The sequence below is a fragment of the Anopheles arabiensis genome, chromosome 2 (assembly GCF_016920715.1).
Source record: "Anopheles arabiensis isolate DONGOLA chromosome 2, AaraD3, whole genome shotgun sequence".
In the NCBI taxonomy this organism is placed as follows: Eukaryota; Metazoa; Arthropoda; class Insecta; order Diptera; family Culicidae; genus Anopheles; species Anopheles arabiensis.
The window spans coordinates 41,255,730-41,282,914 of NC_053517.1; the positions used below are offsets into that span (position 1 = coordinate 41,255,730).

Here is a 27,185-nt window from a genome sequence, read left to right on the forward strand (position 1 = left end):
GTGGCGCTTGGGTTGTTTGGTGTAATGGATAATGTAAAGCTCTGCAATATTATCTCACAAACTGTATACATTCAGGTAGGAATGTTTTTTTGTATGGACTGTTTTAGAAGGAACTGGTGTGTCATATAACTTGCATACATGCCGGCGTAAATAAGCAGTACGTAGCTTGATTTTGATGCACGACGAAAAACGATTTTAAATTAAACTAATAAATTGTTTATGTTTATGAACTCTTAAAATATTCATGTTCGGTCGTTTGTTTGTTTTAGTAATTATTAAAAAAAAACCTCAAAACAGCTCAAAGATTTTTCTTTACGACGTTTTCGTGATGACAATGAAAAATTTTATCAAACAGGAAATGCACATTCGAGAGACACATTAAGCCCGTACATATGACTACTCTTGTATGCGAGACACTTGATTTAATTTAAACTTTATACGAATTAATTACAGATTGTGGTGTAATCATCAGCTAAACTAATAACAATACAATGCTGCAATCTGTTGCTATGCGATATTGAGAGTATTTTACAAATAAATGTATTATTTAAATTCTTCCAAAAACAAAATTAAAAAGATTTGCAAAAAACTACAAAATTAATATGTAATAAAATTTCCCCCAAATGTAATGTTATGATCTTCGAATAAGTACCATTTAGAAAGGAACCTTAAATGGTGCCGTTTTGGGCCCCGTCCGGCCCATTGTGCCAATCGCTAGAGCTAGCACCCGAGCGCCCTCGTGACTTCGGCCAGCATACCGCATTCGCGAGCGAAACACGTTTTCGTCCGGACGTGCGTGAGCAGTGCGTTCACCGTGAAGGTCGTGCCTAGGGGTTTGTAACAACATTTCATCCCCAGGTAAGTGGGGACCAGTCCAGTCAAATCGGTAGCCTTTCCACTCTCAACAGCTTCAGGCTAATCATACCGACAGCTAGCAAAAGTGGAGAGGAAAGTGTCCTTTTATTAGAATCATTAGCTGGTAGCAGCCATTTGGGTTCCCTGTGACGGGAGCTGTTGAGTTTGTGTTCGAGATTACGCCACTTTACGAATCATCCGGATTAATCTCAAGTGTGTGTACGGTGCGGGTACGTTTGAGTGTGTCAAATGTTTATTTGCTAAGTATATTAGCAACAGCAGCAGTAGTGCGTAGGTATGCAAAAGGCAACAACGTGAAGAGTGTGTGAGTGTTTGCTAGAGCAACGCTGCCCCAAAACAAGTGCTGTTGTGTAGAAGGGTAAATAGGTCGTAGTGCAAAAGTATGTCATTCTCAGTGTGAAGTCAGACCAGCGCGGGCTCAAGTGCGAGAGCGTGCACAGGTCCAGCAGTGCATATGGTTTGACAGGTGCAACCCGGAACGGATTCCCCGGGTGAACTGGCACGTGCGATCTATCAGCAGTCGACAAGTCAAAGCTACCGAGAGCGTCCAACAGCTAGCGAAGGTAAGCTAATGCATCATTTGTCCAGCAATAAGTGTCACGCTGAGCATGGGGAAGTGCTGGCGCTTATCAGTATCGCTCCTCGTTATTTCTAGCATGGTCTGTGAAGGGTAGCAGAACAGCGGGTCAAGGGCAGATCTGATAGTGGGTACGATTTTGGGGTGTTGATAAAGCAATAGGACACGTTTCATCTAATGAAATTGTCTCGTTGGCGGAGGTTTAGTTGTTTAGGATAGAAATTCAATTACTAGGAAGAAGCAATTAGCTCAACTTTTCATCGATTATACCATTTGTGCCCGCAAAATGAAGTAGGTATCTGCAAAAGTGTGAAATGGAACTATTCTTCTCATGTTCGATAGTAAATCAAATATTAATGATGCAAGGATCGATTTTTAGATGTTCTTTTCTTTGCATTCTGCGGTGACCATCCAGCTCTACTAATGGTTTTTATCAACAAACACCCATTAAATGTAAAAGCTGTTCTTAATACAATTATCTCAAACATTTGATAAGAGTGAAATAAAGGTTTCTTAGTCACTTGCTGATAAGTTCATATTTTTGAGATTGCAAGCAAGATTAGAAGACTGAAACGATACATTAATCATGCTAGAAGAGGTATCTTCAAACACAGCACAAAATAGAAATTGGATATAAAATTGAAGTATTTTTAATTATAAAACGCAACTGTTATAACGCGTAGCAAGTAAGAGTGATATGAAGAGTGAGTAATAAGCGTTTTATAGATTAGGAGCATTAACTGTTTAATGAATTTGAATTGAAAATAATATTAAAAAATGTTATCGCAAAGCGCAATAAATTAAGCGTAAATATTACGTACCCTTCGTGAGAATTGTTAATTGTGTTTATGGTTAGAGCAAAAATACGACCACGAGAAAACGATGCAGAGTGTTTTTGTTTCTAGCGGAAATAACTAAGTTTCATTTCAAGGTGATTTGTAAGAAGGAAATACTAAATTGGCGTGCCACTGCAGTAAATATGGTTGATTTATGATCTAAAAAAACGAAATTGGTTGTCAATTTTCAAGGTAGCATGACGAAATTGAATTTTGTGCTAAAATATTTTTTTTATTGTTGTACTTTTGTGTCTATTCTCCTTGGATATATTTCAATACTACCCGTTTGATACTCATTCAACAACCCGCAAGTAGCTTTAATTAAATGCTTCAAATCGTGTACATCGACAAAACCACCCAAATTAGCTTCACTCTTGTTGTGAAACGCGTAGGCATGTCCTAACTTGCGTTGGGAGAGTTTTGCTCACAGTCACTACACAAATACTTTGTGTTCACGAGAAAATTAATTATGATTTAGCTGGACTGCTCGGCTGCAGTTTCCTCGGCATGGACGGTGTGGATGGTGAGCGATTGGTCCACGTGGACGAAGGCCCACATTGAGATCGGGGAAATCAGTAGGCTAATGCAGTAGTGGGTTGAGTATGTTTAATTTTTGCTTAAAAGGCCTTTTCAATTCTTGGAAGATGTCATTTTCGGGCAGAAATTATTAGTGGGTGGTAAATAAGCTAATATGCGAAAAACAGATGAAATGTGCTTGAGTGTAGGTATGAAATAGAATAGATTTAAATACATCCTTCAAAAACGTATGTGAAGTAAAAGTAAACTAGTTACATCGCTTATTTAATAAAAAAAGACAAATATATATTTTTAAAATTTTAAACTACATTTTTGAATTATTTTAGATACGTTATTGAAATACAGTATAAAAAAACTATGATAAGATATACCTATAACAGAAAGACAATTGATTTTCGCTTTAATTTGCGTCTAGTGTTATATCGCACTGGGTGGAAATACTGCCTAATATTATGCTAGAGATCTGTCACGCTTGACCTTTGATGTCCAGCTGTACAAGTTATAGATAGAGCAGAAGCTATCTGGTCCACTGTTGAAGGTCTGACCATATTCCTGCGTGAAAGGTTGCTCTGTACCGTGTATTGAATCTCACGGGAGGCAAGCCACAGTGACAGGTGATAAGTGTTGTCCAATTTGTCTGATGTCTTGTTAGAATCAACGTTAGGATGATAGCTTTATCTACATGCTGTTAAAATTGGCATGATAAATCATTTCGGCAGCGTAACTGGCGACCTATTTATGCAGTTATGAGTTACGGTCATTAAGCATAGGTACAAAGTAGATAAAAAGAGTAATAATAGTATACTTGTTTTGTCATGTGTAATGCCTAATTATAGACACTTGGTATTGTCAATCAATTCATTTTGTATATTTTTATGCAAAGGTCTCCTTGTTTAAATAACGATTTCTACTGAAATGTCTATCTTTGAAATCCGGAATGGTTTATTTATTTTGCTGATCATTTGTAAAATCTTCCATGCTGAAAAAAGTATCACAATTTCGAAGAAACACGTCAAATTAAAAATTGTTCGTCAGATGTTATGAGTTTTAGCAGGAAGGAAGAGCAGATGTTGTTGAATGAGCTATCATCATTATGATTGCTAGAATGTTTTCAGTAGAAACACAACAAAAGGATATTAGATATTGTGTGCAATGTTACCAAGACGTTTATCAAGGTTGACGTACGCTGTCGTCTTGGCAAGGGACGAACTACAGGGCTACAGGCCTGCCGGAAATTGTATTGTCCATCTGAGCGAATTTTCAAGCGTTCGGTAAATTAAAGATACTCCAGAACAGAACCTTGGTTTTTGAAAAGCACCTTAACTGAATATGTCTTGGAGGACGGAAATTGCTACGCCGGGAACCTGTTTGCACATTCGCAAGCACGTGGACTCATGGACGCCACGGACAAATGCTAACCCTCGGGGCTAGCCGGTTTTATTTTGTTGTGTATGTATTGTATGTTTTGCTTGCGTTTACAAATACAACGCGATTTTATTGGAAGAAAAGAGGGAAAAAACAATATGCTCAATGTTTTCCTTGGCAATACTTAATAACAACATAATCATTGTTTACAAAGATATGCTTTTTCTGCTGGTACTCTTCCGGTGAGTATTTTATTCATCAGTTTTATGCATGAGTATCCGATCACCCATTACCTTAGGAAACATATGCTCGAGATTTTTTCGCAGATGAATGATGATTTTATCCTCCAATCACTCTCTCGCACTTTTCACTACTGTTGTTGGAATTCTTTGGGGAAATTAACTATGTTGTTTCTCTAATTTAATCAACATTACATGTACCCAATTTTAAACGCATGTACGCATTTAAACGGCTCTTACAACGACAAGTGAAGCCCCCGACTTATGATGACATCATCCGCCATTCGATGCACTTGCCCATTCCCACCCTATTCGTTGAATCGGTTACTGGGGTGCTGCAACAACAAAAAAAAAACATACTCAAATTGTTACAGCAAAGGGATCACACGAACACATTCACAAAACTCAGCTCCAGCTGGCAGCGATAGATTGCTCCCCGGAGAGTGAAAGAGAGAGGCGCTCGGACATGCAAAGGTTGAGGCGTATTTTTTGCCGCAAAGTAACGATCGTGCTTGGTGTGCTACTTGCCTCTTGCGATCTGCCAGAATCTCAAGGCGCACCACAAGAAGGTTGCGTACAGGAGATGACATAACACCGGCAAGTCGCAAAACAATCGATACAACTCGACGATCCGGTATCCGAAAAGACCGGTACGCTCTTTTGGGAAGAAGGGCATGAAGTTGTTGAATGTGTTTGTGTGCAGATTGGTGGGTTTGCTCTGCACCTGGAAAGAGCTTGGTGACTCCACTGACAATAAAATGGGCTGACATTGGTACGAAATGTGAGTTTGAGTCCCCACAGAGTTTGCCGTTCAGTTAGTTGATGGCACGAGACGGAAAAAGTGTGGCAGTGCGTCGCTGCGGTCACGAGATTGTGATTCGATATTGGTTTGTTTCGAGCAAGAAGTAAAACATTTAAACTGTTTATAGCGGTTGAGAACGCAAACAAGCGGCTTCTTGGGCGGGGACAGGTGGTCATCTAATTTATATTTTTACGTTTGAGATGGTTCCTGAAAGTTTAATGCGCTTCGACCACGACGACAAGCTGTTGTTCGGTGTTTTTGGTTGTCCGTTCTGGATTATAAGCATAGATGTGTGTGCTGCCTTTCGAAGCTTGTATAACATACCGAAAGAATTCGCTTCAGCAATCCACCGGCGCTTGTGTGTAGTGCGTGAAATTCTAGGTGCCAGTAAATGAAGGTTTTTTGATGAGAAAAGTTGACGACGACAATTCGTTCAGAATGTGTGTATAAATGTGAGTGTGATTCTGTGGTTAAGGTTTGGCCCCAAATTTGGTGTTACTCACGACACGGCACAGAGCGACACAGTGGACCCACTGAACTGAGCACCACTAACGAAGGTCAAACGAAGAAACCATAAATGTCTGTGATTGGAAGTAAAGATTGAAGTTGAGGAAGTAAAATGTACGACGGTGTGATATCATCGTGCCCCTATGCAGACATCGTGCGAGTTGATTAATAAAGAATGTCATCATCACCGTAGCAAACCTTGTATGAGATTGGCATAATGGAAGGAAGGAACGAGCCTAGGGGACTTTATAAAACCTTGGTATCGTATGCATTCATTGATTACATATTGATGGCTCACACACTTTGCACTACTGCATCTACCACGTATTCACATTAATGAAGAATACAACGATCGTTTAGATCTGGCAAGAAAAAAGTTCGGCTTAAATACAATGTAATTGATTGTTAATCTAAAAAAAATATGATTCAGTCGCTGATAGTACGTACGTGACGCATTGAAGTGTTCAAAAACATTTCCCCAAAAAAGAAGTCCATTTATAGAACGCTAAATTAATTATTGACATTTATCCACAACGTGGAAAAACATTTATTTTGGGTTACAGTTTATAAGCCCGTGTAATTAATCGTTTAGTCTAATGGCACAAACAACCACATTTACCTGGCAGAGCGAAGGTCACGCTATGGCTGCCGATAAACATGTATGATGTGGTTTTATTTCTGGCTCTTTTCTGGCTAACATTCATTAAGTATTTCAAAACTATTTTCCTCCATTTGATTCCTGTAATTGTTGAAACATTTTCCACTATTGCTTTTTCGCCTTTTCTCTCGTTTTCTACAATCACAATCATGAGCAAAGAATAATCCATAGCGAGGACGGCAAATGTCGCCAACGAACTGTGCGTTCCTTGTTCGATGGAAAATCGATTTCGTTCCCAGACCAGACAACCTGCCCGGCGCCATCTAGACAGTGTGTTCCAGATAGTCGACCAAGCTGTAGAGATATGGGGAAAATTGTCGGCTGCATACGTTTATTTTTTTGTCAAGGAAAAATGAAGTGGTAGTTGGGTGATGTGGCAAGATGATGGTGAAGTACTTGTGCGAAGTTAAACAGATTGATGTCAAGCGGTAAGGTAAAAGAGACTTACATAAGTGTTTGATAAGACCGATATTGTGAGTGCCTCAGAATTGTTGGCAGTATTTTGGTTAATGAAGTGTTTGATGAAAGATTCCTAGGTGTTTTGTTATGTTTAAAAAGCAAGATTTCGCTATTTGTTGTGATGGAGTGAGATTAATGATTTGATCATTACTGTTGAAAATCCGATTTTGTATAAATAAGACAATATATTGTAATCGAGTAGAAATAGATTTCTTAAAAATGGTAACGAGAGAAGCAATTGATGCTAACGTGCTACGCCAATTGCATACTTTTAGGCGAATTGGAATTAAAGTCAAGAACAATGAACCACTAAGTCAATTAGAATATTTTTGTATACAGTGATTAAATTTAGGAACGCGTATGCTTTGATGTATTTCACTAATTATAGAGATTAAAGGGATTATATAGAGCTTATTGTTTACTCTATTGTCCATATTACACAGATATCGCGAACTATCCCCGACAGCTCAAATGAACATTATTATCAGTAAAAATGTGGCTCCCAGGATAATAACAAAATAACAATTACATTTATGGATATAAGTGTTCTGCTAATACTTTTTTGATGTGAATTTCTTAAGATACTTGTTGTCCAAATTTGTAAGGCATATATAATTCTTCTTCTTTTGGCACAACAACCGCTGCCGGTCAAGGACTGCCAGTACCCACTAGTAAAGTGGGCTTGGCTTTCAGTGACTTATTGTTACCATAGGAGGATAGTCAGTCCTACGTATGGGGAGACGGTCTATTCGGGGCTTGAACCCTGACGGGCGTGTTGTTAAGTCGTTCGAGTTGATCAAATCAAATGGTTGTTGCTATATGACTTCTGGATAGCAGTGCGATCAATAGATTTTGGAATTGTTCTTCAGGTGTTGCACTATACTGCTACTCAGCTACTGCTACGAAAAAAAATCAATCTGAAATTGATGGCTAAGGCCAGGCAAGAGCTATGGGCGTGTTCAACGCATATATTTTAATTTACCATAGCTCACATGGATCAGGCATAGAACACACCGCTAGACTGCCTATCTCGACCAGAAATGTTTGAAGAATTTACCTGTTTTTGTAGTCTTATTAGCTTCATTTTTTTAACTAGGTTTCATCCATCCATTAATATTACTTACTCAGTTTGCTTGCAATAAGCTTAAACGCTTATTTGTCTTGTGCAATTCGTAGCTCCTCAAGCTTTGAACAATTAATCATGCGCGGCTGTAAAATCGAGTCGAGCACGTTTGTACGACGATTGAAATCTTAAGCGTTCAGTGTCCAAAGGAATCACCCACTTCCGTCACCACCTAATAGCGCTAATTACGCTCGGTGATATTTTGTGTCCGGGGAAAGGTGACATACCCATACTCACTCGGTGGCACGGGAAGCTGCTCCCTTGTTTACCCACACTAGGTTATCTCTCACGCTGTTCATAACTGCACGTATGAGGATGGAGACCGGGGAATGGGTTTCCGAACCAATAGGCGTACCAAGGGAAGAAATTCTGGTCATAGTTTATTTTTAGCGAACACGATCAGCGTAACTGCAGCGATGTGGCTGGTGTTCGTTATAGATCTTGTGCCGATACATCAGCGATCAGCGAATCCGTTGAGTGAGGTTGGTTTTTAGTATGGGAGCAGATTGATTGGGTAGGATCGTATCTATCAGTTGAAAATGTTTCTCGATGCTCTTATTGGTTGGAGCTCGAAACAATTGATCGTAATGCGCCCGAAAACAGCATTGGCAGCAAATTATTTAACATTACACCCATCCACACCATACGCTATCATCCGTAACGATGATACCACTTCCGTTGCTTGGTTCTGGCGTTAACCTCTTTGTGACAAAAATGAATTAATACATTAAAATATTTTTTTTAATGTAGAAAACAAAACCATTGCCTGTATGAAAAAATATAGGAAACTTATTTACTTACTACATGACGTAAAATTGTGTATTTTTTGGAATTATTTCCAGTCATTCAGTGCAACAATATTACTAAATTAAGGAAAGATAGTCGATGAATAAGTTACCTTGCATAGGCAGTAATACCAATTTAAATAAATAAATAAAAGGGCGTCCCTTCCATTGACTCCATCTCTTCAAGGGTTAAGATGATCGTCCACCGTAATAAACACATGTTCTTTCCACCCGATTTCTTCGGGTGCACAATCAGCTAAAAGTGGGAAGCTCGAGGTTGTACCGTTCGAGCGTATTTGCAAGTATGCGTGTCGTAGCATACGCGCACCGGCCCTGGTGAAGTCATCCGCGTCGCGGACGTTGTTTTCATTCCGCAGCCCTGTGCGAACTCTGGCGCAGCTCGCTGCGCGATATCATTCACAACGCGCAATACTGTGCGCAAACGATCAACGTGGTACGTGGAGCGCACACAAACGCGCCACATCAATAGGGTTCGTTGGTGTATGTTATACGCTCATTTGCCGCGATCTTTACTGTCGGTAGGTCGGTCTAACATCCACATCAGTTCTGGCCCGACCAGTGCGTTCCCGACCAGTGTGGTTCACGTTCGCGTAGAAGGTGGTCAACGGTTTTTACGTCGAGGTTATCGCAAAAAAAACGGTACCAAAATTCGAGGGGCCGTGGTAAATTTTGTTGTGTCTCACCATTATTAGTATTCAGTGACGGGAGACGTCTATGTTCAAGAACGCTGAAGCTATGCGTTGAAGGACATTTAGTGTGGCAGACTTTATGTTGCTGACCGTTTGTGTGTTTACTTTGCATTTAGGTTCTCGAATAGCATCTTGATCTAAAATAAACATTGTGATCTTCGGTGCCGTGGAGTGTGAATGGAAAACAGTGCCAAAAAAGTGTATTTCGAGTAAAAGGTTTGGTTTGGCGGAGAGTCTGGAGGCGATCATCAGCGTTCAGTTGTGTAGCGTAGCAGCATCAAAATGAGGTTGGTTCGATACGAATTGAAATAGAATGAAACATATTGAATAAATGAGAAAATAAATAATCGAATATTAATATGTAAAATAACGATCAATTCCTCTTAAATAGGGGATTAGTTTCTCTACACTATTTTCTCTAAAAAAAGTCAGTAAATTAGATCATCGTTCATACTGAAAAACAACGCTGTGACTGAAGAAAAGATGTAAATTTAATTATCAGCACGTTCTTCCATGTGTGACATTCTCCGGCTATGATGTCAACCCACTGCAGCATCCACTGCTTACGCTAATATTCATCTGTTTCCCTCATATTTTTTTTCCTACCAAACAGTGACTCACTCACCGACCAGCATCAATCACCGGACTCACCTTCCAGCAGTGAGGTCGACAGTTTGCTGCAGCCACCGTCCAGCGAAGCCAGCGAGATGGCGGGCGCAAGCAAAGAGCTAAGCCCGGAAAAGCAATCAGCACCGCCGGAGTCCTCCGAGGTGGCAAAAACGAAGGACGACAGCATCATGACGCTGTTGTACTCGTTCGCGAAGAAGGTGGTGACGGTCGGTATCATCTACTTCGTCGGCTACATGGGCTGGTCGGTGGCGTGGCTCATCACGCCCGTCATCCTGTCGGTGGCACGCGAATCCTGGCGCAAAACGAACGACACACGACGCAGCGTAGCGAAGGCGTCCGCTCTCGCCAACGATAAGGAAGTCATCCTGGCCCGGCTGCACGATCTGCCGGCTTGGGTAAGTGCACGATCGTAAAGTGTGGAGGGGGGGGGGTGTGGGCAGGGCACTAGAGGGTCGTGATTAGTTTCTAGAAGTGTGCATTATAGTGCGGGATAAAGATTAGGATAATATTTTCGTAATCCCTGCCAACGCTAGACTGTGCCAGCGCAGAGACTGTCCGGTAGGATGTATGAGAGGAACTCAGGGGACAATCATGATAAATCCAGTCAACATACACGCCTGCCAAACAACACAGCTGCTTGACACGCAAACGCTTGCTGGTATTGTGCTTTGCTGGAATGAAGCTCAGAAAATCCGGACAAGTGTTTGTATCCAGCAGTAGGTAGATATGAATCACACTCGCCGTGATATCATGAATGCGTGATGTTTAATCCATCATTAATGAGCAATGTTTGAGTGGGAATGACAGTGTACTACGTGGACTTTTGGTAATTTAAATTTTGATGAATTTGACGAATTGAAATTTGAAATTGGTTAAATATTTTTATAATGAAATCTTTGCATGCCAGTTTGCATTTGCCATTCAGTTTTGTATAGCAGTTTGCATACATTATGGCGCATAGTTTGGATTCCAAATATGTAACTGTTTTTGAACATTTGAATTCTATAAAAATAGACAGCTTCCAAAAAGTGTTTTCATTTCTGATGTATAATATTTAATTATCACTCGGAACAATTGTTGAATAGTATTAATGACCAAAATGGTTTATTTTGTCACTTTGATGTTGCAGCAATACAAAAAAAAAAATTAGAAATACAAAATGGGTCACCATGAACCGTTGTACCGGTGAGCTCATTAATAATAAAATGGCACATTTCAGTAATGGCATCGTAAACCTACGGGCAAAGGGCGAAACCTCATACAGAGGTGTAGCTAAAACATTCATGCCCACCATTCGGGGGATGCCGGAATTAACAGCGGTCGTAGAAGTGTCTACGTTGCACCCGGCTGCAATTTTTACACTGTGCTGTGTCACGAAAAAAATACAGCATTGAAGCATTAAGCTATTTTGTGCGCCGAGCGTCATATGATTAATTTGTACTCACACCTAGGTGCCCTGGGGTATGGGGGCCAACGTACCTTATTTTCGTCATAACAAACATAACAAAACTATAGGCGCCCCCGGGTTCTCGTTCTTGTGTCAGGGTTTATTTTTGAACACAAGATCATTACCGGCGGTTAAGTGCTCTTACCGAGTGTAAATGTTTTGTTTGACAACAATTCCCATTTACCACGGTACTTCGTGACTGGCGGCGTGCGACTGTATGATCTTTCCACCCAAAGCCAGACATGAAGCGTTTGGGATGAGCTGAACCTGCCACCGGCACAATGGTAGGGTTGGAGGTTAAACTCGCTGAATCTTTAATGCGCATAAACTTGTCGCTTTCTTGCATAAAAAGGGTTGCGGTGGGCGAAGTCTTAATTATCAAAAACCCTAAAGTACGTAAACAAACACATGGAAGGTGAAGAACACGCTTGAATGGGATTTTTCTTCTCTTCTTCTTCTGTTTCAAGGTTTTTGAGAAGAATCTTGCACTCTGAACCCAATGACCTAAAGCAAAGATTGTATGCGGAACAATTACTCCGATGTGTGTAATTTTCGCTGAGCTTGAACAAAGCCAACCTGCATAATACATGCGGTGTTTGTATTAGTGATGGGCGGGTCGACCCAAACCTACCGGGTTGGAGCCATCTGTAAGCGACCAGGAGTCGTACGGGTCAACTCCAAAGGTAAAAGTAGGTTCAGTAAGTGCAACGATTTTAGCAGATTTTATCCTTAAAGTATAAGCTACTCCGACCCATTGGTGCAGCGAGTTCGGGTCGTTCCGAATGATCAATAGGTACGAAAAAGCATAAGCGATGTTGACCCATTGGTGCAGTGGCTTCGAGTCGGGTTATGAACCTACTTTGACCCGTCCCGAACTCGCTGCTCCAACGTGTCGTAGTTGCTTATACTTTCTCGCACCTACTGATCATTCGAGTCGACCCGTACTAGTTGTACCCACGGGTCGGAATCGATTCCGATAAGCTCGCACCCGACTCCGGGGCAGGTAATGAAATGAATTGTATATCCCATCACTAGTTTTCATTGTTTACCACCATTATCTAATACGGGTGGCAGTTGGATTTGCTTATTAATAATATTGAGCGAAGATGAAACGTTCCCTGCAAGACATTGGAAAACAAAATCTGAACTGTGTATGTTTTTAAATTGTATTTTATTGAAAGTACGGTTTACTGTCCGACAATAAGTTATATAGTTTAAAATTGAATTAAGAACATTAATAGGTTCATCAATAGGTTCATTCAGCCAATACATCATTTTATCTGACATTGATAAGACCCACAAACTATGCAGTTTAACATTTAACGTTATTTTTTTCATGATCAATGATTTCTAGAAGAAGTAACATTTCTTGCTTTTACTTATGATTTATTGTATACAAAAATTTTATAATAAACTTAAACAAGAAACTTAGAACGCCTGAAGTTATGCAAATGGTTAAAAAAAATCGTATTTTTTTAATGTACTTGGTTCATAGTTGTAATGTTCTCATTAACAACACAAGCTCTAAGAAAAAAATTCATAACGGTTTACGAATAGGATTAAAAGTAGGTTGTTGAAAGTTGGCCGTATCAATTGTACTAAAAAATGATATTACTAATTAAATAACTTATTCTAACTAATGCAAGACTTCTATTGCTAAAATCTACTGCTGCCAATTTTATAACCATGTTTCTCAGCATTAGTTCCATGCTTAGTTTTTATGTTTCCACCACATACATACATGAATATATAATGCTGTGGAATACGGCATCGAAAGCAAATTGCACCATTTTTACCGGCGGGCAAACGGGACAAGCGCATAATATCATATCGTGGAAAGTTATCAAATTCTGCTAGCGGAGCGAAACATGCCCGATCACATATTAATTTCATCTCTACCAGCATTTTTCTTAGCATCTCATTTAAGATAAAGCCGCCTGAAAATGGATTCCTGCTCAATTATAACCTAACCCAATATAATCTTTACACAGCAAGCGCTTAGGTTTGCATGTTTATTTTTACACGTATATCGCTTCACTGTCTTTGTAACAAGTTCGTTAGACATTGCGTACTGTACCATTTTTATCTTTTTACACTTCACTGAAGTATTCTTGCTCAGTCATGTACAGGTACTCATCACCTTGCGGATAATACGTCGCACATGTACTTTTCAACGGCCATCAGGCACCTATGTGGTGGATGGAATGATGCTTCAATATATGCAAAGTATGTTCAATTTTCGGCTTATGCCGTGCGTACCGCTGTACGATGTTTACACGGCGGATTTTTTTGCCGGATACCCGGTAGCCATGCACGTGCACTTGTACCCAGTCACTATCGATCAGCGGCCGTTAGGGTGCCGGGTCTGCCGGGACGATTTACATGATATGAATCCCACGTGCGATGCTAAACGATATCGGTGTTATGCTGCAAAGAAAAGCCTACACCGACCCCGCGGCACCCAAGTGGATTGTTATTTCAACGGGCTTAAAGCTGCTGTTGGTGATGGTGGTTGTGATGGGTTAATGTACAGCCCAACATGTCGAAGTACTCGGTTGAGGTGACTGTTTGCTTTGCGGGGCGTAAAAAGCAGGGCAACACACACTAACACTGGTAATCGTTTTCCACTCCAATGGCGCTGGTAAGTGGTGTTATCCTGCCTTCGTGAATTCAACCACCGGCCCGTGGACCATTTCGGACCGTTTCGGTGTTAAGTGAGTTGCAGGTACACATGACGGTGGCCGTGTCATGTTGCCAGCTCGTGGTGCTACCATAGCACTACACACAACATCAAAGGATGTCGCTAGAGGCACGTAGGTGGCGTATACTAATTGCAACCGGAAAGCTTTTTTCCGCAAGGTTACCTCCAACGGTAGAGATAGTGCCGGTTTCGTGCTGCTAGAAAAGTGCAATTGCGGCACTATTATTTATCTTCTACATCAAGAATTATCGGACCACGTTCATTACGATATGGGGTAAAGGAACTTGTTCTCGGGGTTGAGCCTAATTGAATCCAGCCATGATAGTATCAATGATGGTATACGCCTGGTAGCTTATGGTTCAAGTGAAATTAAGGTAGCTAACACAAGGTTATGAGAAAAGTTAAGGTCGTTGACTTATGGGACAGGATATTTTGGTTCATGTTAGCTTTAAATTGATGTTTTAGGTAATACAACTATTTCCCATCTATAAGTTATTATACAATGTAATATTGTAGGTTATGTGTTTCGCAAGTCATATTTATTTTACAAGACTACAGATAGTGGAGAATAATTATTGATCATGAACTTATGGTACTTATGAACTTATGATAGGTGATGACAACGAAAATGTTGCGTTTTGATTACTGTATTTATTCCCATAGTTCATCATTATATAGTTTTACTTTTAGTTTTTTTAATTGCAATTCCTCAAGTTTTTTTAAAGATATATTAAAGAAAAAGCATGGAGTCCTCGCTCCAGACGATCAAAGTCATATGTCAGGGTGGAATAAACGAATATAAGATGATTTATATTGAATGATCATTCCTTGTCTGGGTGATCTAGAGAATCTAAGAAATTAAAAGTTAGAAGGGAATTAGTTTCTTTAAAATGTGTACTTATTTTCTTACTTACTTTACTGGCGCTACTACCGCCTTGTGGTCCAGGCCTGCTGTAAGAGTGTTGTAAACTGCCAGTATCCTTCCACGCAACTCAATTTCCTTTGACTTTTGACCCGAGATGATTTATATCTTGACCGACTTTGGTGGAATTCTAAAGAGTTTAATGCATGTTGCAAAATGTTGTCATGCCGGGAAACTTACGTAAAAGTTCTAGACTGTAAAACCAGCTATCGAATGCGTCGATATGCTAAAAACAGTAAATACTCAGCTCACATGTTTCGCATGTATTTTTGAGCTATTATTAATTAATAGTTGTTTTTTGACGTCATGAAATGGAAGTACATTTATCTTTATAAACCATTATTGTCTACTCTCTTAAAAATATTGTTAATTTTTTCAACCTTGTGGGAAGATGATGCACATCTAAATTTCTAGTTTACATGTTTATTTTGATATTTTTTATCATTCTTTTATTTTTTTTTGTCTGAGGGGTTTTAGTTTTCCCTCTTAAATTTTCAAAACACGAATATAGTGAAGCATTTAAACACAGTAAAGCCAGCAAGTTTACTAAATAATTAGACAATAAAATGTTAATTTAGTGTAAAGTTGTATCTTGCGTACAATATTCCATTATAGACAAATAAATCTTCAACTATTACTACTACATGTTTATTTTAACCAATAAATGCTACAAAATTTGTTATATACTCACAATTCTAAGATAATTTTCCACATGTTTGTATTTTTATAACCTTTTTAATCGCGAGTCCTTCTCCATTTCCACCAGGTATTCTTTCCCGACGTTGAACGTTGCGAATGGCTTAACAGGGTAAGTGTTGTAACGGAGATTGATGGTAGATGGTTTCAACATCGATGGAAAAATGTAATCTGATTTTTCTTCCATGTAATCTCCCCACGGCCATGTACAGATCCTGAAACAAGTCTGGCCCAATGCAAACTTTTACGCGAAAAATCTCATCAAGGAATCGATCGAACCCAACATCCAGCAGGCGATGGCTGGCTACAAGCTGAACGGATTCAAATTTGACCGAATGATTCTGGGAACGATTGTAAGCATTTGCATCTGTTATGTGTTTTTTTTGTTGTCTTCACTCAAAACAAACAAACAAAAAACGCTCAAACGTTGAATCTTGCTTTATTCATGAATACTTTCTGAAATTATACCAGCCACCACGCATCGGCGGCGTCAAGGTGTACGACAAGAACGTGTCTCGCAATGAAATCATCATGGATCTGGACCTGTTCTATGCGGGCGACTGCGATATCAGCTTCGCGCTCAGCGGGCTGCGGGGTGGCATCAAGGACTTCCAGATTCACGGCACGGTGCGCGTAATAATGAAGCCACTCATTTCCCAGATGCCGCTCATCGGCGGGCTGCAGATATTCTTCCTCAACAATCCCAACATTGACTTTAACCTGGTCGGCGTGGTGGATCTGCTCGATATGCCCGGGCTGAGCGACATACTGCGAAAGATTATCGTGGAGCAGGTGGCCGCCATCATGGTCCTGCCGAACAAGCTGCCTATCGTGCTGAGCGATGGGGTGCCGGCACTGTCGTTGAAGATGCCCGAACCCGAGGTAAGTTTTTCGTGTGCTCGTGGACTTGTGCAAGTAATCAGCATCATCGGGTCATCGCTGAAAGCGAGGGATGTTTTATACTGCTTATTAGCCGGATGATGAATCGGGCAATTTCACGAGTGTCGGTCGATTTGGGGCGGCCAAACCGTTGGCATTGCGGTGATTTTATTGCGTAGGGAAATTTGACTCCTGTGCAAAAAGGGACCTTTTTTCGTTATTTTTGTTTACATTTACATCGTTTTGCCTTGTGAAATATTCCTTGATGTTTGTATCTCTTTTATTGTTGGATTGAAAGTTTAGAATAATCTGAAATATTGTTTTTGTATTTTGTGTGTGTTTTTTTTGTAAGTGTAATTTATCATTACATTCTTATCGTATTTTAAGTATGTTTATTAAAACATGTCATTCAATCAATGGAAAATCTCATCAATCATACCATCGACAGTATACTCTCGCCATACAAACATTTTACTCCACAGTGAAAGCACAAGGTGTTTGTAAATAAAATCATTAATTTCATTTCTCGTCCCTTTTCTGCACGATCGGCGGCTATCGTCCTACCACAGGGCGTACTTAGGATTCATGTCGTTGAGGCGAAGGACCTCATGAAAAAGGACATCAGCGTGCTCGGCAAGGGCAAATCGGACCCGTACGCCATCATTTCCGTCGGTGCACAGCAGTTCCGCACGCAAACCATCGACAACACGGTCAACCCCAAGTGGGACTACTGGTGCGAGGTAAGTGGCCACAGCGACCAAATGACGGCAACAAAATTTGCGTGCCTGGGGTTGTTTGTTAGTAGTTTTTTTTCTGAAAAAGAGACACGAAAAAGCAACGAAAATAGAGGATGTGTTACGTTTGCCAAAGGAAGGCGAACCGTTACTGGAAACGCTGGACGTGATACTTTTCGGCGTTTAAGTGTTTTCTACCACAAATCTTCGACGACTTTTTATTCGCGTTATCGGTTTCGCCAGCATATTTTAGCAGTTATTACACAGTTATGTATGCCAAATCAGTGCTGGCCCACATAAAACCCTGTGGATCAAGATACAGTGACGCGACAGGTGTCCATCGGGCGGCTACTCAAATGGATGTCATGGGGCTGTCTGTTCGTCCACCAACTTTCAGCGGCAACGCAAATCCAATCAACACGCCAAACTGTCTCTTTCCTCTATCCGGTTCCAAGAATGTTTGTTTTTGGTTTAAGCTGTACAGTGCACGTAATGTGTTCTAGTTGTTTTGGTTTTGAGAAGGTGCGTCTTATCCACCTGAGGATATGATTGTTTATTTGCATGAATCACTGAATGAATGTTATTGAAATTAACCCACTGGTAAACGTCTTTACACTGTGATATGAGCATTTGATGTTTACTCTTTACTCTCTTTAACTCTTTGTTGGAGCTGTGGAGCGTTTGCATGATGATGTGATGTGAAATGTGTTTTTGATGTGATGTGAAAAATACCCCGTTAACAAGCTAGCAAGCAACTGTTGAAGGTATATTTGCCATGAGATTTGCATAACTTTAGGCGTTTGAGGTGCGTATTACGTATGATTTATTATCCTGGGTTAACATTGACGTGATACGCCTGATTACGCCTAAAGATATGCCATGTTAATGACAAACATACCTTAGTAACGCCTAGCACAAGATTATGTGTCTTCCTTTCCTTGAGCAATTTGTAGGACAATTTACCTTAATATGATTTCTTAAATAGAATTTTTGCCTTTTACTGAAGGACGCAGATGAAATACCAAAATATAAGTTGTGCACAAAACAAAATAATGGAATTGCAATCTGTAAAATTGTATATACATTTCTTAGCTCAGTTTTATTGCCAGCACAGTAGTTAGGCTATCCATCGCCAAACACACTAGAACGCTAGGACTCATCTTACAGGAATGTTTTGCATATGCTAGCGCAGGATCAATGCATGAGTAGAGTAGAGCACGGCACAGATTTCCATTTACTCAGCCCGCAACGCTGCTCGATGATTACGAGCGCAATGGTTTACGTTTATTTTGTTTTGGTCTACCGGTTGATATATAAAACAGGTGTTAGATATACTTTATACTATATTTCCGGACTACAACACTCCACCTCACATGGCGTAGAGGTATGCACGGTATTGTATTTGCAAAAGCTGCGCTAAAATGCTGCCAAACCCGTACGCTGCAGCTATCATGCTTCCATCGGGTATGGGACTGAGCTGTAACAGTATTATAGCTTGTGCTTATCGCAAACGCTCCCGACCGACGCCATAGCCGACAGGACAGGTGATGGACGGTTCATGTATGTTTGTCTTTTTTGCTCGCTCCTCGTCAGAACATACTTGTTACGTTTTCTGCGACATTTTGCCGTTACTTTGTGACAAGGGAATGAAAAATAAGTAGAAAAAATGCCCCAAATACCTCCAACAATTCATGTCAAAGCAAAAAGTGACATGTTTTTTCCATCCCTTGTGTATCGTGAAGGATCTGACCTTGCTGCTGGTCAGTGTTCATTAAATTTCATAATGCCAAAGTTTGCAGTACTGGTATAGACGTACCGTAAAATCTTGCGTGAACTTTGTTTCGTTTCGTTCGTTGGACACTCAATAAATCATTATTAGGATGCGTTTAACAAAATTAGAAACCACTTTGGGAAACTTGGCACAGTAATTGGGCTGGAATTCTTGCAAAATCGCTCACAAAGTTCTGAACATAAGCGCGGAACAACAATCAAACCTCCTTTACATAGTCACATGATACTCGTAAACTCTTGTAACCCTCAACACTACTGCGACCTACACACTTCCCGATACCTACAGGCCTTTATCCACGCGGAAAGTGGTCAAACACTTCAGGTCGTGATCAACGATGAGGACGCCGGCGAAGATGAACTGTTGGGAAGGTGAGCCAATTCGTTGTTTATTGTTATTTTACACTCCGTTCTTATGATTTAGTTTATTTTCCCGATTTTCCCCACCCTCTCCATGGTTTTGGTGATTTTGTTTAACAAATTTACCAACGTTTATTTTTCGAACGTACTGTTTTGTCTTTGGTTTTCGTATTGGTATTGGTTACTTCCCAAATGGTGTATGCGTTAGGCCTTGAATTGTTTGGTAAATAATTTTCTTTACTAACATCACTCTTCACTTAATTTATTAATTGCCATTATATTGCTTGTTTTCTTTGGTTAATATGTGTTTCTCTTCTATTAAAGTTGTTTGAATAATTTGTATGAGTTTAATGTTCTGTATGTATGTTTTTAGTAATCCCAGTAATCAGTATCATGCTCATTATTCCCTAACCCAATGAACATGTTGCCATTCTTCTATTGCTTTTGTATGTTGTTTAATATGTTTAACTTTTCTGTTAATCCGTTTCGTTCGTTTCCGTTAGTGTTTTAGTGTATAAGTAAATGAAATGGCCAACCCAAGTAAGGAATGCGCCTTGTCCATCGCCTTGCTAGCGCCGTTGTCGTGTAGTTGTTCCCGTTTTTTTTTTTGGTACCTAATGTTTGGCTCCGTTGTTAAGTTGAAAACCTTTTCCTTCTTTTACGTGCTTTTGGGTATAAGTGAAGACGCTGTTGATCGTTGTTATTGATGTTGTTAATGTTGTTCGTGGTAAATGTTCGTTCGTTCGGTTGTTCGTACGTGCTGCTGATTATTCACTGCGATATTGCTTCGTTTTTGCGCATTTTGCAACAACTGTATCATCGTGGATAGCGTGTGTAAAACAAAGCCTCATTGGCAGATGAACGGAAGATTTAATCAACGTGAACAATAGTTCATTATGTTGAATACCAATGGGTGGCATAATTCTGGAGTCGCTCAATATCGAAGGGGGCGAAACCATGTCCCTGGGGTTGAAAGTTAACTACGAGAGCGCGCGAGAATGGAGCACCGACACTAATCCGAGTCTAATTTTCTAGGCTGAAGTCAATGCCATTCTTAGGCAAGAGATTGAACTCAACCTGTGGGATTACGATCCAGGCTTTCCCGGGGTACAGAACGACGATTTCCTTGGCAGGTGGTGATGAGTTTCCATTTTCTTTTCCTGTAGTTTTCGCTTATGTTTTCGTTTGTTATGTTTTTCGTTTTACGTTTTCATTCACAGTTTGTTTACATATTTATATTTTCTTGTTCCTGTTATATAGTTTGTTACTTTCTCCTGTATCTGTGCGCGATATCATGTGTTCGCGGTTTTCGTTTTCTTGCGTTTGTGTTCTATACATGTTTTGTGCGTGACCAGGGGATCATCCGGTTTTGATCCATACACACACTCCCGCTCGCTCTCTCTCTTTCTCTACTCCTCTGTAACATTAAGCGTTTGTTGAGTGCTTGGTTTGTCATTTCGCTCGTGCCAACATGCGTCTACCGTCGTCATCAATCTAACGTACTGTACAGGTGTGAACTGCTAGGCAAATTAATTACAAATACATGAAGACGTCAGCTCCGACCACCGACTGCGTTCGCCACGCGTTACAGCTTACATTGAATGTATATTATTGCCATAGTTGGATACGTTTCATCATCACCTCTGTTAGCTTCCTCAGCTTCCATCATTGCCATTAGCTGATCGATGGGTGTGATGCACCAACGGAGTTTGCTGTAAATAAACAAGCACCACACAGACTGTGTTGTATGTACTCACCATTCCTTTATCGATTAGTGTTGTTCTCCCGGCACTACCAAACTGCATTTCATATGATGAACGAATGCAGAATCTAAACATTTTCTCCTTGTCTGGGCTTTTTTTGACACACATACACACGAAAGAAAGCTTTTTTCACACTCCTGAGTGCACAAATTAGGGTTGCCCCGCAGCAGACGGTGGCAGCAGAAAGTCGTGATTAGCATATAGTCGACCTAGTACCGTCCCGATGTACTTAGCTGGCAAACCATTAGCGGATACTAATCGATTCGATATCCTGTTTACCACTAACACAGCACTAACAAAATATTGTTCTTTCTTCTTTCTCGTTCTTCTCTGTCTATTTTTCCCATGTTTTGCGCTTTCCTCGTTCACATCACTGTGTTCGTGCGTCGTTTGTATTGTGCGCGTGTTACCCCGTGATCTGTGCCTGGCTGGCAATGCGGCGAGCGTGGTTAATTGTTTCCACAAACACGACTGAATTCCTTTTCCAAATGGCACAAAAACCATAACTAACCCAACTAACCGCTGCCGACTCACGGGCGATGATATACGCTATCATGCGCCATCTTTTCACCATAACGGCCTGCGGCATTCTCCCTTTAACTACCACCACTCCCCTATTTTCTATTACATCCGATTTCCGCTTCGTCTCCATCTGATCGACGACCTAACCGACTCATCGCAACATCACCATATCAACATCATCGCTAACAAAAACACACACCAAAAAAACCCCGACCGAAACCGACGACAATCCGCGCGTTGGCGACGAGACAGGCGTGTGTTGACGTTACGCATCAAACGTTGATTGGCATAAAGTTGTTCGACTGGGATCGAACCGGTGACCACGACCCACTAGGAAGGTTCGCAAATCAAATCAAACACATTTTGCAGGCAGTACAATCATTTCTTGTATTTGGCTAGCGCCATACATATTTGTATATGTATATCTATCAACATATCTCCTATCCTTTTGCTCTATCTCTGTTTTGCTAGTCTAATCTACACCATTGTACTCCATCTTTTTTAAACTCTCTAACCCGGCTCCACGCTCTGCTCATCATCTTACGATCGTTCTTTTGCTCCGTCCGTTCTTATATCATTGCTTGGGCTTTTGCTCGCTTCTGTTTTGGGTTTTCATTTAGTGCCTGTTGTCTTCTATGTTTCAATGTTTAAAATTGATGTAATATTTCTTTCACTATCTTATTCGCATATTGGCAAGTAAAGTTGTAACGAAAAATATGCAATTCTTTTCATTCGATGTTCCCTTTGTAGGTCTTTTATTGAAATTTCTTTCACTTAATCTGATGTTTGTCATATTTTTACAATAATAAAGATTTTTTGGCGTTACCTATTTAACTATTTATGTATTTTTTCCATTCTAGTTTACCGTTTACGAAAATGGTCATTGTTTAACATTGTATTGAGTCTTGTAGTAAACATTGAAGTTACTGGTCATGTTTTCTTTATTTAGTTTAGAAGTTTGTTAGGTTTTGTTTCCATTCCTCAGGCGTGCCATTTTTGATAAAGATTACTTTTGTGTTTTGGCAATGCTTTTGCCTATCTATTCCCTCTCTCTCTCTATCTTCAGCAACATAAGGGAGATTGGTAACAGTTTGGGTATTGATTGCACGTACTTTTTGATTTTTGATGGTTTGTTTAACTGCTGGTGCTGGTGTTTTAAAACTAATATATTTTAAACTTACCGGTTTTTGTTGGCTATTTTCTACCTTTTTTCAATAATGCATATGATAAACCGTTTGTTTTTACCACTAACTCATAAAAACCAATCAAGTACTACATTTTGCATGGTTATTGCTTAACCTTTCCTTTTTTTACATTTTCCCACTGAATGTGTTTGAAATGAGAATAGTGAATAATTTTATTTTTTCTATCGTCTTCTCTGCAATGGTTCGTATTCGGTCGACGCTTAAACAGAGCAACGGTGGAAATCAGCAGCGTTACCAAGAACGGTGAAATCGATACGGTGAGTAAGAGCTACAGGTGGCAGGGGTGTCAAACTTTTCAGTGCTCGCAGAGCATTCGGTTGAAATTGTGCAGAAATTAGCATTTATTTTCAGTGCTAAAAGTATCCCCAGATTCGAACTGTGTTAAATGAGCTAAATGAAAATTTTCTTATTCTTATACCTTCTTATTCCCCTTACAGTGGCTGACGCTGGAACAGGCAAAGCATGGGTTGGTGCATCTACGCATGACTTGGTTCAAACTGAGCTCCGAAAAGTCTGACCTGAAGCAAGCGCTGGAAGAAACGCAACATCTGCGTGTGACCTCTATGAGCACCGCACTGCTGACCGTTTTCATCGATTCGGCCAAGAACCTGCCGGTAAGTTTGTCGTGGCGCTGATCGTTCGGTCGTAGTTGACAGGATTCTAATTGGTTCGTTTCATCCCCGCACAGCAAGCACGCCAACAGTCACAGCCGGACCCGTACCTGGTGCTTTCCGTGGGCAAAAAGAACGAGCAAACCTCGGTACAGATGCGCACGGATGCGCCGGTCTGGGAGCAGGGCTTTACCTTCCTGGTGGGCAACCCGGACAACGACACGCTGCAGCTGAAGGTGATCGACCAGAAGACGGGCAACACAATCGGCACACTGACGTACATCCTGAGCGCACTGATGGAGAAGAAAAATCTCGAGATCATGTCACAACCGTTCCAGCTGCAAAAGTCCGGCCCAGAGACGAAGATCATTATGTCGCTGTCGCTGCGCATCCTGAAGCGCCACCGGGAGCAGGAGCCAGCGGTCACCACGCCGGACAAGGGGCCGGCGTCCGAGGCGGACAGTGTGCTGTCACGCACCAGCTCCATCCGCACCTCGGCGTCCCACGGTTCGCAGTCCGGTACGCTGCAGCAGCAACCGTCGACCGGGGACTCGAACGCAGCGGAAGCGGCCGCCCTGTCCCACCAGGGTAGCGTCCGGAAGCAGGACTCGCGCAAGTCGACCACCTCCGCCATCATGGAGCAGATGTCGATCCAGGAGGAACCGTTCGTCGTGTCGACGCTGAACACGGTCATGATGGCAACGCCACCGCGCAGCCCGAATCTGAGCGACGGCGGCACGGAGCTGCTGCGTCGCAGCCCCAGCACCACGTCCTCCTCCGGCTCGGCTGGCCTCGGACGCATCCAGCTGACGGTGGCGTACAGTGTGCAGCGCCAGCGGCTGCTAGTGATCGTGCACAAGATCAACAATATTCCGCTGAAAGATCCCAACAACATTCCGGACCCGTACGTGAAGCTGTACCTGCTGCCGGGCCGGTCGAAGGAATCGAAGCGCAAGACGAACGTGGTAAAGGACAACTGCGATCCCGTGTTTGACACCACGTTCGAGTACATCATCTCGAACGCGGAGCTGGTCAATTCGGAGCTGGAGGTGACGGTGTGCACACAGAAAGGGTTCTTCGGCAGTCCCGTCATCGGAATGGTAGGCAGTTTAGATGCAAAAATCGCACAGAAGTGTGTGTGTGTTTTATGATTTGTTTCCTCTTGTTTTTCAGCAAAAACTCTCCCTAAGCGATCCGGACATTTCGAGCGGACAGGGCATCAAGGCGTGGTACGATCTGCTGCCGGAGTCCAAGTTTGAGTAAATCGTCCTGCCAGCCCGATCAGCATAATGCGCATTAATTTTAGCAAACAGTGTAAGAATTGTGATGCAGCTTAGCGGCAGGCCTAATGATTAGATAAGAAGAAGCTTGTTAAACACACACACATACACATACACAACGAGCATTTTATTGGGCACAAGCATTCAACGGCTAGCGTTTGTAATTAAAGTGCACCCAGTGGGCAACATTGAGCCAGAGAGCTGACACAATATAGGTGGCGAGCTATTTTATATAAGCAAACGACGATCAAAAGCGATAACTATGCGGTGATGATGCTGAAGCAGCAGAGATATAGTTGTGGCGTGTATTTTTTTATGCTTGATTAATGTTAATTTGATAACTATGTATGGTGCAAGCAGCTCCGCATTGTTGCTTCTGGAAGAAAGTTGTGAAAATGCAATTCAAGAGCAAGCCTGAAAGAAAACAGTGTGATCTTTTGGAGCGTTTAATCAATTTTAACAACAACAAAATGGAATTTCGGGTCAGTTGTGGCCAATTCTAAGCCTAGACTAGACCAGTACTCTGAAGTGAACACAAATACAGCAACTACTATTCGATCAAAATATGTTTTATTTTTTCGTAACCGCGCTTGGAGCATCACACCAAGCTGTGAAACTAGCAAGGATCCTGTTGGTACACCTTTGCATGTTCTTGTTTTGTGAATCATACTAGTGAAGTGCATCAGTAGAACGTTACATGTAACATCAGTGGTAGAGGATGGGTTTATTCAAGCCTAATCATGCGGAGAATGAGTAGAGCTAATGTTTTTGCAGTAGAATTTTGCTAAATAACGAATGTTACTCTGTACCCCCAACACACCCAGTCAACCTCTATAGCTTAGCGGTAGACTGCAGTAGTAGCTCTAATAGTAAGCTCCGTTTGAAAAACAGAATTCTCTCCCTTACGTCCAGAGGGTCGGCATTCTGTCCGGTAAATTGAACGAAAGTTGTCTCCAAAATGTGTCAATTATTAGCCCACACTCCTCGTGCAAGAGGTGATGGGTCGCGTAGTGGAAAGAAGTAGATACTATTTATTCAAGGGCGGTGGCGCACGAGTCGGCACCGCCTATTTGCTAAGCGGATGGGGCGTTGTGTTGTACGATCACCGGGAACGGAACTGGAAGTCTCTGAGGCTGAGGCTGAGGCTGTGTCGTTTGCTTCAACGATCGGGCTTCAGGTACCAAACACGTATCCAGTGTGTGTGTGTAAATAGGCCTTTGCTGCAGTACACAGTCCACGGTTTTTTAGCGGTATGCACATGCACATGCACAATCAATACGTCCAACCATTACTTCACTGTGTGTGTTGACGCACGGACGGCAAAAAATGAAAGCGGGTGTTGAAACCCACCCCAATGCAAATATACATCCAAACAAACAACACACACACACCTAAAGCACACTTGGTAAAGCAAACATCTAAATCAGTAAGAATATACACAGAGCTTATAGATTTATAGCGCGGCTGAGCTTACTCTGCTCCTCTGAACGAAACTTCCCACTAAACAGTCATGTATTTTCGCACCATATTTCTACAGCTTGTCATGTAAGCATTTTGCGCTTCGGTAATTTCGGAAAATCTAATACAGAACAATCGCAAACGTCCATTTAAGTAGATTCACAAAACGAGTGAGAAAGGGAGCCTTTTTACAGTGCGACAGGAAGGAAACAAAGCTCTACAGTTCGACCCGATCTAACATCCCCTTTGCACGTAAATTAATCGACATCGACTGCACGTTGCTTGTATTTGCACACACACGAACAAACGCAAAAGAGTTTTGAAGAACTTTAAATCACTTTTTTGAATATTGATCGATTCAGTGTACTCTCAGTAATTCAACGACGGCGTGATAGTTCAATAAGATGTAAACCGCTTTCATGAAGAGATAATAAAGCCTTTTACTTGTATAGTGTACATCCCGCTCCATCGCATGCTGGAGGGACAGTTTGGGTTTATTTTTTTTCAAACAAATAATAAAAATGGCTTCTAAAATAGTGTTGTTTACTTTGATGTGTATATCATACGTTCTACATCAAACCAGCAAATCGAGATTCGGGTGAGTTTATTGACCGTAGGTTCGGTTGGATATGCTAAACTTGGTTTTAAACCTAAGCTCGGCGTGCTCGGTCGCTAGTGGGCTTTTGTTTTTGTGCGACCTTAAACGGTGACAAAA

The 27,185-nt window shown here is 41.2% G+C and overlaps 1 protein-coding gene across 7 annotated transcripts; it reads left to right on the forward strand.

The window, feature by feature from the left end:
* The first annotated feature begins 767 nt into the window (after positions 1–767).
* Positions 768–26,926, forward strand: LOC120897674 (extended synaptotagmin-2). Of its 7 annotated transcripts, none has more exons than XM_040302724.1 (12): positions 5,233–5,317; positions 9,591–9,761; positions 10,088–10,499; positions 15,941–15,982; positions 16,083–16,223; positions 16,342–16,752; positions 17,319–17,489; positions 20,667–20,764; positions 23,330–23,378; positions 23,559–23,735; positions 23,810–24,832; positions 24,906–26,926. In XM_040302724.1, exons 2-12 carry the CDS (start codon positions 9,757–9,759, stop codon positions 24,993–24,995), a joined length of 2,619 nt encoding a protein of 872 aa, XP_040158658.1. In that variant the 5' UTR covers positions 5,233–5,317; positions 9,591–9,756; the 3' UTR covers positions 24,996–26,926. The 7 variants fall into 7 exon arrangements, with proteins under 7 accessions (XP_040158685.1, XP_040158658.1, XP_040158651.1 ...); XM_040302717.1 differs by lacking the exon at positions 5,233–5,317 and adding an exon at positions 9,307–9,406; XM_040302742.1 differs by lacking the exons at positions 5,233–5,317; positions 20,667–20,764 and adding exons at positions 9,311–9,424; positions 19,561–19,643.
* Positions 26,927–27,185: the final 259 nt, after the last annotated feature.